Source organism: Etheostoma cragini, chromosome 8 (assembly GCF_013103735.1).
Source record: "Etheostoma cragini isolate CJK2018 chromosome 8, CSU_Ecrag_1.0, whole genome shotgun sequence".
Lineage (NCBI taxonomy): Eukaryota > Metazoa > Chordata > Actinopteri > Perciformes > Percidae > Etheostoma > Etheostoma cragini.
This window is the reverse complement of record NC_048414.1, coordinates 8,781,460-8,793,096: the sequence shown is the minus strand read 5'-3', so window position 1 is coordinate 8,793,096 and position 11,637 is coordinate 8,781,460. Positions and strand designations below refer to the sequence as shown.

At 42.3% G+C, this 11,637-nt stretch overlaps 1 protein-coding gene across 5 annotated transcripts in view; it reads left to right on the top strand.

Moving 5' to 3' along the window:
- The first annotated feature begins 271 nt into the window (after window positions 1-271).
- The window catches only part of pclob (piccolo presynaptic cytomatrix protein b), a 49,151-nt gene continuing 37,785 nt past the window's right edge, over window positions 272-11,637 (top strand). For 4 of the 5 annotated variants that reach the window (XM_034880364.1, XM_034880362.1, XM_034880361.1 and 1 more), the window contains exons 1-6: window positions 272-649; window positions 936-1,775; window positions 2,060-2,902; window positions 3,148-4,341; window positions 4,701-6,071; window positions 6,553-7,647. In XM_034880364.1, the coding sequence (XP_034736255.1) occupies window positions 341-649; window positions 936-1,775; window positions 2,060-2,902; window positions 3,148-4,341; window positions 4,701-6,071; window positions 6,553-7,647 (5,652 nt within the window). In that variant the 5' untranslated portion in view covers window positions 272-340. The remainder of the gene's footprint in view (window positions 650-935; window positions 1,776-2,059; window positions 2,903-3,147; window positions 4,342-4,700; window positions 6,072-6,552; window positions 7,648-11,637) is intronic. The other variant, XM_034880363.1, reaches the window with a different exon arrangement.

Genomic DNA, 11,637 nt, shown 5'->3' with positions numbered 1-11,637 from the left:
CGAAGCTGCTAAGAAGCCAGAGAGTCCAAAACAACCCAGCCCAGTTCCTTCTCAGATGAGGCCCCAGGAGCCCCAGAAAACACTGGGTCCTAATAAATCACCAGAACAGATAAGGCAAACTGAACGTAAGCTAAGTAATGCCACAGCAGCAACACAGCGAGAGTCAGGAGGCTTCTTTGGTTTTGGTGGTGGTAAAACTCAACCCAATGCTGCAAAGCCAGCGGAAGCAGTGACTGGGAAAATGTTTGGTTTTGGCTCCTCGATCTTTAGTTCTGCGTCCACTTTGATAACCTCAGCCGTTCAGGACCAGCCCAAGACCACTCCACCAGTTTCTCCAAAGATGTCTCCAGCAAAAGTAATCAAGTCCCCTAGCACTCAGAAGGCGGAGCAGCTAAAGAAGACAGAGCCATCTCAGCAAACAAAGACACCTATATCTGGACACGCCAAATTGGACAAAGGCCCATCAGAGCCCACAAAGGCTGCAGCAGCCTCCCTTGTAACTGTCAAACCAGGCCAGTCTACCTGTCCACTCTGTAAGATGGAACTTAATGTTGGTTCCAAGGATCCACCCAACTACAATACCTGCTCTGAATGCAAGAACACTGTCTGTAATCAGTGTGGATTTAACCCTATGCCAAATGAAACAGCGGTAAGAGAAAAAAATTATATTTTTTAAGGAAATGTTATTTTCCAGTTGACTGCTATCTGACTGTAAATATATTCACCACATTTACTTTTCTGAAAGTGAGCATTGCTGGCTCCTCCTTGTGTTGAAATTATGCATGCCTCTGATAATTATTACTTTCCTGTAATTAGATTTATAACTGCTGAAATATGACAGATAAAAATACTTACTGCCTTACATAAATATAAAAACATAATTATACAAAGATTACTGAACAGATTATAGTTAAACTTTTCTTTCTTATTTTTAGGTGAAGGAGTGGTTGTGTCTCACCTGCCAGATGCAGCGGGCTCTAGAAGCATCACAGCTCCAAGGAGTTGCTTCCATCAACCCTCAGACACCTGTAAAACCACAAAATAAAGATGTCATCAGCCCAGCTGAACCTGAAAAGAAAGACTCGCCTCAGAGGAAACCATCTGTAACAGCACAGCCAGCTATGGCCGAAGCTGCTAAGAAGCCAGAGGGTCTGAAACAACCCAGTCCAGTTCCTTCTCAGAGGAGGCCACAGGAGCCACAGAAAACACCAGGTTCTAATAAATCATCAGACCAGATAAGGCAAACTGAACGTAAGCTGAGTAATGCCACAGCAGCAACACAGCGAGAGTCAGGAGGCTTCTTTGGTTTTGGTGGTGGTAAAACTCAACCAGATGCTGCAAAGCCAGCAGAAGCAGTGACTGGGAAAATGTTTGGTTTTGGCTCTTCCATCTTCAGTTCTGCGTCCACTTTGATAACCTCAGCCGTTCAGGACCAGCCCAAGACCACTCCACCAGTTTCCCCAAAGATGTCTCCAGCAAAAGTAATCAAGCCCCCTAGCACTCAGAAGCTGGAGCAGCAAAAGAAGACAGAGCCATCTCAGCAAACAAAGACACCTATATCTGGACACGCCAAATTGAACAAAGGCCCATCAGAGCCCCCAAAGGCTGAAGCAGCCTCCCTTGTAACTGTCAAACCAGTCCAGTCTACCTGTCCACTCTGTAAGGTGGAACTTAATGTTGGTTCCAAGGATCCACCCAACTACAATACCTGCTCTGAATGCAAGAACACTGTCTGTAATCAGTGTGGATTTAACCCTATGCCACATGAAACAGCGGTAAGAGAAACACATATATTTTTTAATGAAATGTTATTTTCCATTTGACTGCTATGTGACTGTAAATAATTACACCACATTTACTTTTCTGAGAGTGAGCATTGCTGGCTCCTCCTTGTGTTAAAATTACGCGTGCCTTTGTTAATTATTACTTTCCTGTTATTAGATTTATAACTGCTGCAATATTAAAGATACAAATACTTACTTCCTTGCATAAATATAAAACATAATTATACAAAGAATACTGAACAGATTATAATTAAACTTTTCTTTCTCATTTTAAGGTGAAGGAGTGGTTGTGTCTCACCTGCCAGATGCAGCGGGCTCTAGGAGCAACACAGCCCCAAGGAGTTGCTTCCGTCATCTCTCAGATACCTGTAAAACCACAAAATAAAGATTTCATCAGCCCAGCTGAATCTGAAAAGAAAGAATCGCCTCGGAGGAAACCATCTGTAACAGCACAGCCAGCTACAGCTGAAGCTACTGAGAAGCCAGAAGGTCCAAAACAACCTAGCCCAGTTCCTTCTCAGATGAAGCCCCAGGAGCCCCAGAAAACACTGGGTCCTAATAAACCACCAGACCAGATAAGGCAAACTGAACGCAAGCTGAGTAATGCCACAGCCGCAACTCAGCGAGAGTCAGGAGGCTTCTTTGGTTCTGGTGGTGGTAAAACTCAACCAGATGCTGCAAAGCCAGCGGAAGCAGTGACTGGGAAAATGTTTGGTTTTGGTTCTTCTATCTTTAGTTCTGCGTCCACTTTGATAACCTCAGCCGTTCAGGACCAGCCAAAGACCACTCCACCAGTTTCTCCCAAGATGTCTCTAGTAAAAGACATTAAATCCCCTGCTTCTCAGAAGAAAGAACAACAGGCAAAGCCAGAACAGCCCCAACAGACTAAGACACCTCCATCAGTCCAGTCTAAAGTTGGCAAAGCTTCGTCGGAACCTCACAGCGCTGAAGAGGCCTCCCAAGTCACTGTCAAATCAGGCCAGTCTACTTGTCCACTCTGTAAGGTGGAACTCAAGGTGGGTGGATCGAAGGATCCACCTAACTTCAATACCTGCACCGAGTGCAAGAACACTGTCTGTAACCAGTGTGGATTTAACCCTATGCCAAATGTTTCAGAGGTAAGTGGGATTCACTCAAAGTGTGTGTATTAATGATTTATATTTTTAATAATATCTACATGTTATATAATTTTCTTTTAAATATATATTGGTATTCGAAAAATGTATTATGTTGTATACCTAAAATAAAATGTAGAAATGCACACATACTGCATTTCATTGTGCTGAACTATTTCATCATGCAAACCCTTTAACGTTTTGCAGACACACTTAAAGTAATTTTGTTTTCCAACTTGTCCCCTTAGGTGAAGGAGTGGTTGTGTCTGACTTGTCAGATGCAAAGAGCTCTCACAGCAGCCGAAACAGTAGTGCCTCCACTGACGAAACCCCAGGCATCAACCGACAATGTGCCCCCACCTGCTTCTGCCCCAAAAGAAGCCACTGTATATCAAAAGCAAGACATTAATTTACCACAAAAACCTGAAGTGTCAGACAAAAAACAGAATGACAGTCCAATACCAGGTGCATCACAAAAGAAAGAATTTAAACCCTCATTTCCATTGGACATTACCCAAACATCAACCACTGCCTCAACACCTGCAGAAGAGGTCTCAACCTCCACTGCACCTCCCATCAAAGAGACAACAGCAGTAATTTCAGACCTCAATAAACCACTGCTAATTCAAGCTCATCCTGTCAACACAGATATTGAAACTTCTCTCCATAAGAAAAAGGAAAACACTCCACCAAGTTCCCCTGCACCTAAAGAAGTATCAGAAAAGAAAGAGGAGAAAGCTAAACTTGTTCAGATATCAGCTGATCAACCACACACATCCTCTGATGAAGTACAGCCACCAAAAGCCCTAGACAAAGAATCAAACCCTGCAGAAGCATCACTTGCCAAATCTCCTCCTCCAGCAGAACAGCCAACAAATCAAGAATCAGGAGGTTTCTTCAGCTTTGGTAGTCCTAAATCTCAGCGTGCTGCCTCAAAAACAACTGAAGCTGTGACTGGAAAGATGTTAGGATTTGGTTCATCCCTCTTCAGCTCAGCATCCACCATGATAACATCTGCAGTCAAGGAGGAGTCCCGAACAACACCACCCAGTTCCCGCAAAATGTCTGCCCCAGCTCAAGTCTCTGGCAATGTATCGTCATGGCAGCTTTCTCCAAAGAGCAGCCCCCCAGTTTCTCCGAGGATGACTTCAGCAAAGGAGGCCAAACCATCATCTGCTCAGAAACCAGATTCGGAAAAGATTACTGACCAACATCAGCAGGCCAAGGCTCCTCCATTAGAACCGGCCAAAGTGGAGCCATCAGAGCCTGCAAAACCAGAAGCCTCTCAAGCTGCTCCCAAAGTGGGCCTGTCTACTTGTCCACTCTGCAAGGCAGGACTTAACATGGGCTCCGAAGAGCTTCCCAACTACAAAACCTGCTCTGAATGCAAATCCACTGTCTGCAGCAAATGTGGATTTAGTCCTTTGTCAAATGTGACAGAGGTAATAAAATTAGTATTTCATGTGGAATTCATCAGGTTATTCAGCATTTCTGGTGTGCAGACAGTTAATTAAAAGTGTTCTGATTTATCCCTGTTCATTGGCTAGTGAGTCACAGGTTTAATTTTTGGTTGGCATTTTTAAATATAAGAACTGTACTGTAAAAAAAAATTGTTTGAACTTTATGTCCATTTAATTACATCTAATTGAAAATTGAAATTTGTTACTCCAATCTAGGTTGTCCCTTCCAATTGAACAAAGTAGTTATCTGGACCAATACAACAAAGTGCTGTTTTGAGAGTTTGTTATTACATGTAACAAAATGCAAATAAAGTTACTCATGTTCTGGGTTTGTTTTTCAGGGGAAGGAATGGCTTTGTCTCAACTGCCAGATGCAGAGAGCACTTGGAGCTTCTGAACCTCTAGGCCTTCCCATGATAAAACCCCAACCTTCACCAAGCAAAGACATCCCTGCCACCATACAGAAGAAGGAGACCCCAATGTCCACTTCGCAGGAGGACATCCATAAACCAGCCACACCCAAAATTGAGCTTGTTTCAGCAGTCAGAAAACCTGAATCCCCAGCACTTAGTGGACCAACAAAGAAAGAAACCCCTGCAGCTGCTTCATTGCCTGACAAAACTGTTCAATCCACTACCACAAAGACTGATGTTTCACTGGCTTCACAAAAGCCTCCTGGAGAGACGACCAAAGGACAATGTAATATACCCCCACAAGCCTCAGCAAGAGCTATGACTTCTACTGCTATGTCTGCTCATTCAACAGGTCCAGAGGCAGTAAAGACACCCCCACAACAGCCTCCAGACGCTGGTACTTCTACTGCGATGTCTGCTACTCCAAAAGGTCCGGGGGCAGTAAAGCCACCCCCACAACAGCCTCCAGACGCTGGTACTTCTACTGCTATGTCTGCTCCTCCAATAGGTCCAGAGGCAGTAAAGCCACCCCCACAACAGCCTCCAGATGCTGGTAATTCTGCTGCTATGTCTGCTCCTCCAACAGCTCCAGAGGCAGGAAAGTCACCCCCACAACAGCTTCCAAAACCTGTGACTTCTACTGCTATGTCTGCTCCTCCACCAGGTCCAGAGTCAAGAAAGACACCACCACGACAGCGTCCAAAAGCTGGTACCTCCCCTGCCCAATCTGTATCACCAGCAGCTCAGCCTGCAAAACTGGCATCAGGAGGCTTCTTTGGTTTTGGTAGTCCTAAAGCACAGCCGGCTGCAGCAAAGCCTGCTGAGTCAGTGACTGGAAAGATGTTTGGCTTTGGGTCCTCTTTCTTAAGCTCTGCATCCACTTTGATAACGTCAGCTGTCCAGGATGACCCTAAAACTACACCACCAACTCCGCACAAGATGTCCACAACAGCCCATGTCTCACCTAGAACTACACCACCAGCCTCTCCTAAAACGTTACCTGCAAAGGACACCAAGCCACCTGCTGTCCAGAAAACTGAAGAGAAAAAAACAGAGAAACCGCCCCAGGAAAATACTCCTTCAACAGTACAAGCCAAAGTGGACAAAGCTTCATCAGAGCCCCCTAAAACACAAACAGACATCCAAAGTGCTTCAAACGTAGTTCTGTCCATATGTCCACTCTGTAAAGTCAACCTCAACATAGAATCCAAAGAGCCTCCCAACTATAACACCTGCACAGAATGCAAGATTACAGCCTGCAACCAATGTGGATTTAATACGATGCCGGTTGTGTCAGAGGTAAATTACTGTCCCGACAATTGTTGTTTTCTTTTATTCTCACCCTATTTATTGATTGATTTAAATTAGCATTTAACTAATTGTTCAATGACCAACAAGTTGCAAGGTTTGAATAGCTAACGTTCAATTTGATGCTGATAATTTGTAAATTATTGTAATACCACACAAAGTCTTTGCCACTGAATAACAACTTACATTGGTTTCCTAACCTCATGCTTTGTTCAGCAGGTTTATTTAGTGCATCATATTAGTGATTATAAATGCCAGACCCAAGTCTTGAGAATTAACAGATTTTATCATTACAATCCAGATTGTAATCCACATTTATATTAATTAACGACACAAATGCTTGACGTGGTTAAATATCCTTTTTGTAATCACTTTAAATTTGAACTATAAAATATGTGCTCCTTGGTTTGCCAAACACTGGGTTGTTGCTCTGTTTAACAACGCCTTGCATATTGTATTTCACTCTTTGCAGGTAAAGGAATGGCTTTGTCTGACCTGCCAGATGCAGAGAGCCCTAGGAGCATCTGAGCTGACTGGAGGTCTTGTAGTGAAACCACAGCCTTCCCCAAGCAAGGTTTTTACAAATCTTGGTTCTGAACAGAAGGTTGTACCAACATTAGTCCAAAAGGAGAAGTCTACAGAATCTACAGCAGTCCAAAAAGAGGTAACTCAAGCAACGCCACAGAAAAAAGAAACCCCCGAAACTAAGGCTCCAGTGCCCACTGCAGTCCAAAGGACGGAGACACCACGACGAGATTCTGTGCCACAGACACAGGTCCTTTCAGGTACTGAACAAGGACAAGGTCTGGAGGGGGCTGGCAAGCATCAACCTGATAAAAAATCCCCACAAGGGCAGCTTTCTCAAACTCAAAAGCCACAAGTGACTGAAGGTCTTGCAAAACAAGAAGCTGGAAAACCAGAACAGCCCTCAAAATCTGCCACCCCTCCTGCCAAATCTGTACCACCGCTAGCTCAGCCTGCTAAACAAGTGTCAGGCGGACAGGTGTTCTTTGGCCTTGGCAGCCCTAAAACACAACCTGCTGCTGCAAAGCCTGCTGGGTCAGTGACTGGGAAGATGTTTGGTTTTGGTTCCTCAATCTTCAGCTCTGCATCTACATTGATAACCTCAGCTGTTCAGGAGGAATCTAAAACTACACCACCTACTCCACGTAAGATGTCCACTACTGTCTCTCCTAAAGCTACACCTCCGGTTTCTCCCAAGATGCCACCTACAAAGGACTCTAAACAACCTGCTGGAAAGAAATCAGAACCCCCTCAACAGGCCAAGCCTGCTCCATCAGCACAGGCCAAAGTAGAGAAAGTTCCACCAGAGACTTCAAAATCCACAGAAGTGACCCAAGTTGTTCCTAAAGCAGCACCATCGGAGCCTCCCAAGGCTGCAGAGGCTTCCCAAGTCCATGTCAAACCAGGCCAGTCTACCTGTCCACTCTGTAAGGTCAACCTCAATTTGGGCTCCAAGGATCCTCCCAATTACAATATGTGCACTGAATGCAAGAACACTGTTTGCAACCTTTGTGGATTTAACCCAATGCCTCATACAGGAGCGGTAAGTGCAATACATTTAATTTCACTTTTTGTTTTTTAGGTCTTGCCCTGATTTCCAACTCTGTTGGAAACTATTCCATTTTATTATTACATTACATTAGATGTCATTTAGCTGACGCTTTTATCCAAGGCAACTTACAATTGCTATGTATGTCAGAGGTCGTACACCTAAGGAGCAATTAGGGGTTAAGTGTCTTGCTCAGGGACACATTGGTTGATGTATCACAGTGGGAATCAAACCCGTGTCTCCCACACCACAGGCATGTGTCATCCACATCCACTAGGCTTCATTTTCATTTTGCTAAACCATGATGAGGGTAGCACTTTTAGTATTTATGTCTGATACTCATCCGCAAAGCACTAGTGAGGGCACCCCAGAATGACAGAGAATCACACTTTAATCCATGTGCACATATGTTTCAACAACATTTAGAGCTGAAGTATAGCACTGTTGCATTGGTGATTTAGTGAATATAGAGTAAAAAACAATGCAATTGAAGTCCTCATTAAGATATTTAGGTTTCATGGTGTCTATATCCTCACTGCTTTTGTTTAGCACTAATGTCCTCTTCAACTAAAGAAATGTGAACATGTTCAGCTTCAGTAAATCATGTTGCTGTTGGTACATGTTTTGGTTTAATGTCAATAGTAAAACACAGCACAGCTCTATGTATTATAAATAGCTGCCTAATGGTTTGTGGTGTGTAACATACAGTAAGCCAGAGATGTCTTTGTTTGCCCTTTGATATTTGAGCATATCAATTACATAAGTAGTAATAGTATTATAGTTTATGAAAATGTTCATTTGATAGTTCTTATTTGTAAAAAAAAAACACTATTTTTGTATTATAAAGTGAATATAGTTATTATTGTTTTTGCTGTTTGTCGTTAATTATTTTAGGTTTAAGAGCATCTTCTTTTGGGTTTGCGTGAGGAAGCAGTACCATTGATATTTAGTACTTTTTGTCTATTTATTTTTTAGGATACTCTTCAACAGTGTAAAGGGATGGGAAAACTGTGAGAGAGACTGTAATACTGCCTTTTCTTTCTATTGAACTTGTAGTACACAATAGGATGAATTTTACCCCATTGTTGATTTGGTTTCTTGGCAATAGCTTGACCTGACCGAAAACAAATTACAAGTCTGGTGGAATAATAGATACAGGTGCCACAGCATAGAAACTATACAGATATCTTGCTTGAATTGATTTTCAGAGTGTGACTTTGAACAGAGGTCTGTGTGCAGCTCATTATTGTGATCTTTTTTAATTATTCACCTACCGAGAGAGATCTCAAACTAAATTTGAAAATACTGTACATACTGAAATACAGGCTTTGTGATAGCTGCTATCTGTCGCCCACTAGAGTGGCCAGAGATACTACATAACGGCTCATAAGAAACACGGATTCAGCAAATCTGCAGCACTGAAATGTATTATAGTGATTGAGGGTTGTGCAACAGCATTAGTGAGATGGGATCTGCTGCCATAGCAGGCCAGGGAATCTCCAACCCTTGTGAGAGTACTGAGATGGCAAAGCCCTGTGATATGCCAATAAGCAGAGGTAAAACAGATTAAGTCCAACACAACACGGTACAGTACATTAGAGCAGCGACATTTCCTTTCAGGCCATCTGCTCTCTTACAGATCTGTGGCTCCATATAATTCAACAATTCCCCCTTCATTTCATTTGTGTGGCAGTAGCACACGTGCACACCCATGCATGCAGGTCTTTGTTGAATGCATTGCTGTGTACCCTTTGCAGCATTTTCATAACCTATATGTTAGGTGCAGTATTCCCCTGTGGGGTTGGTCTGTTTTTCTGTCAAGCAATACTACTATAGCAGTTAATGCCCTAACTATCGTTTTAGATGGGTTTTCTCAGACCCATCTAAAATGATTTGGTGAAAATGTTGACGTTTTTTTTATTATTCTCTTAATTATTTTAATGGAAACTTTAAAGGGACTCAAAGGATCCCACGCAAACATTTAGGATATGGGTACAATTCATTAATGTTCCATGTCAGTCATGTTACTAAGTAGGTAATCTTTGATACTAATACTTTCATAATGTGAGATCCTATTAAAAATTATACAAAGTTGGTTACATTAAATCCCCCAAAAAAGTAATAGGACATTTATTAAAATAACGTGACATTTCTTTACCTATTTAGCAATAGTAAATTCCTAGTTTCTATGAAAGACAAAGTATTTTTGGCTTACAGTTTGTACGAAAAGGGGGACAACGTTCTTTCTGTAAACTCGCAGTAAACAGCAAAACTCATCTCTGTGATTGACTGGCTGTGAGCAGTATTTATTCTCATGTTATTATTTCTGACTTCAATTTGGTTTCCCAGAGATAGATTTCCACACACACACCCAAATGGCACATTTTTGTGGCGAAAATGTACAAATAGAAATAGATTAGATGTGCCTCTTATGCAATTGACGCGTCTCAAGTTTCTTGTGAACACCAGAGCAGGGGGAGAGCCTTAGAGTAGAGGTTGAATGGGGGAAGGGACAGTGTGGATTATTGCTGCTGTGTGTACAACAGAGATTCATTCCTCTTAATAGCCGTCAAAAACAGAAATAGCTTTGCCTCAGCACCACTGGACATGATGAGCCGCCATGCTTATTGCTGTCCTACAATCTGCTTTATCCAAAGGGGCTTTGCCTGCCAGTTCTCCATCATGAGTGTGTGCGGCTTTTTAGTAGAATTGCAAAGATGCCTCCTTTTAAAATTCGAAAAATGACTTGCAAGGGTTCGAGCATGCAAAGTGAGTGCCGGAAGCAGGTCTACCCATTTTTTTACCTTTTCTCCTTCAGCTGATGCCATCAAAAGCCTGGGAGTGACTGTTGTCTGATAAGTAGGACACACGTGTGTTATGCTTTGCCAGCTAAAGCTTTGTGTGTGACAGACAAGACAGCGTCATAGCTCCTCAGTAGTTTCCATAAAATGTTACCATTTGGCTATATACTTCACTTGAAATGGATTTAGTTGCAAAAGCAGTCTTTACCTCATATTTTGTCCTAAACTATTAGTTTATTGTAAGATCAATTAACGAATTAAAGGTAAAAACAACTTACAAACATTGTGCAAAGCTTTCATGAGAGACGGAGTCATGACAAGATGCAATATTCCTGACGCACATTGCCGGCTGAGTAGAAAACCTGCAATGTGACACTTGCTGTTTTTTTCATCAGCCTCAAAGTTTGATACTTTTTACACACATCATATGTGTGGGATGCATGTAGGCCAGACAACCACAGACTGTTGGCCTCATTATAAGGAGGAGACACTCCCTGGTGTGGAGTTTTAAAATAATCACTCTGAGAAAATGTACATAAGTACTGCCTACCTGCTCCACCACTACTTTTTTCATAGCCTCATATGAAAGGTACATAAGTCTAGCAGTGATACAATTGAGTAGACTTGTGTTTTAGACATGACACTGCAGTAGAAGATTATAGATTATAGTCTCATATGTCTACAGTCTCATACATAAAAAATGAAGTCATTGTATTTATTTACTGCCACTGCAATCAGTTTTTTTCAGTGTGTTTGATGTTTCATGGCATTTGGGAGGTTTTGACACTTATCCCTCAAGCTACAATGGTTTCCCTTAATATGAGAAAAGGATGTTGCTATTTTCATACATACTGTGGCCTCAATCAGAAGAAAAGGAATAGGACCTTACCTAAGAGGTATGACTTTGGTAATATACTTCCTAGTGTCTTTAGTTTCTATCTATGCCACGTCCTCTTCACTCTGTTCTACCCCATTGTTCACCCCATTGCATCCTGCCATCAACACAAAGTTTGCTGATGTACTGTTTATGATATTGGAAAAAGCAGAGAGTGTATTTCCTTGTCTTTAGAATAAAGCACTCTGCTTATTGCAGATTAGTAGTTCAACGTACTCTATTATCAGAGGACTTGATTCATGAGGAGTTTTGCCCTGTGGGGGACCGCTGAAAGCCAAGTATATTAGC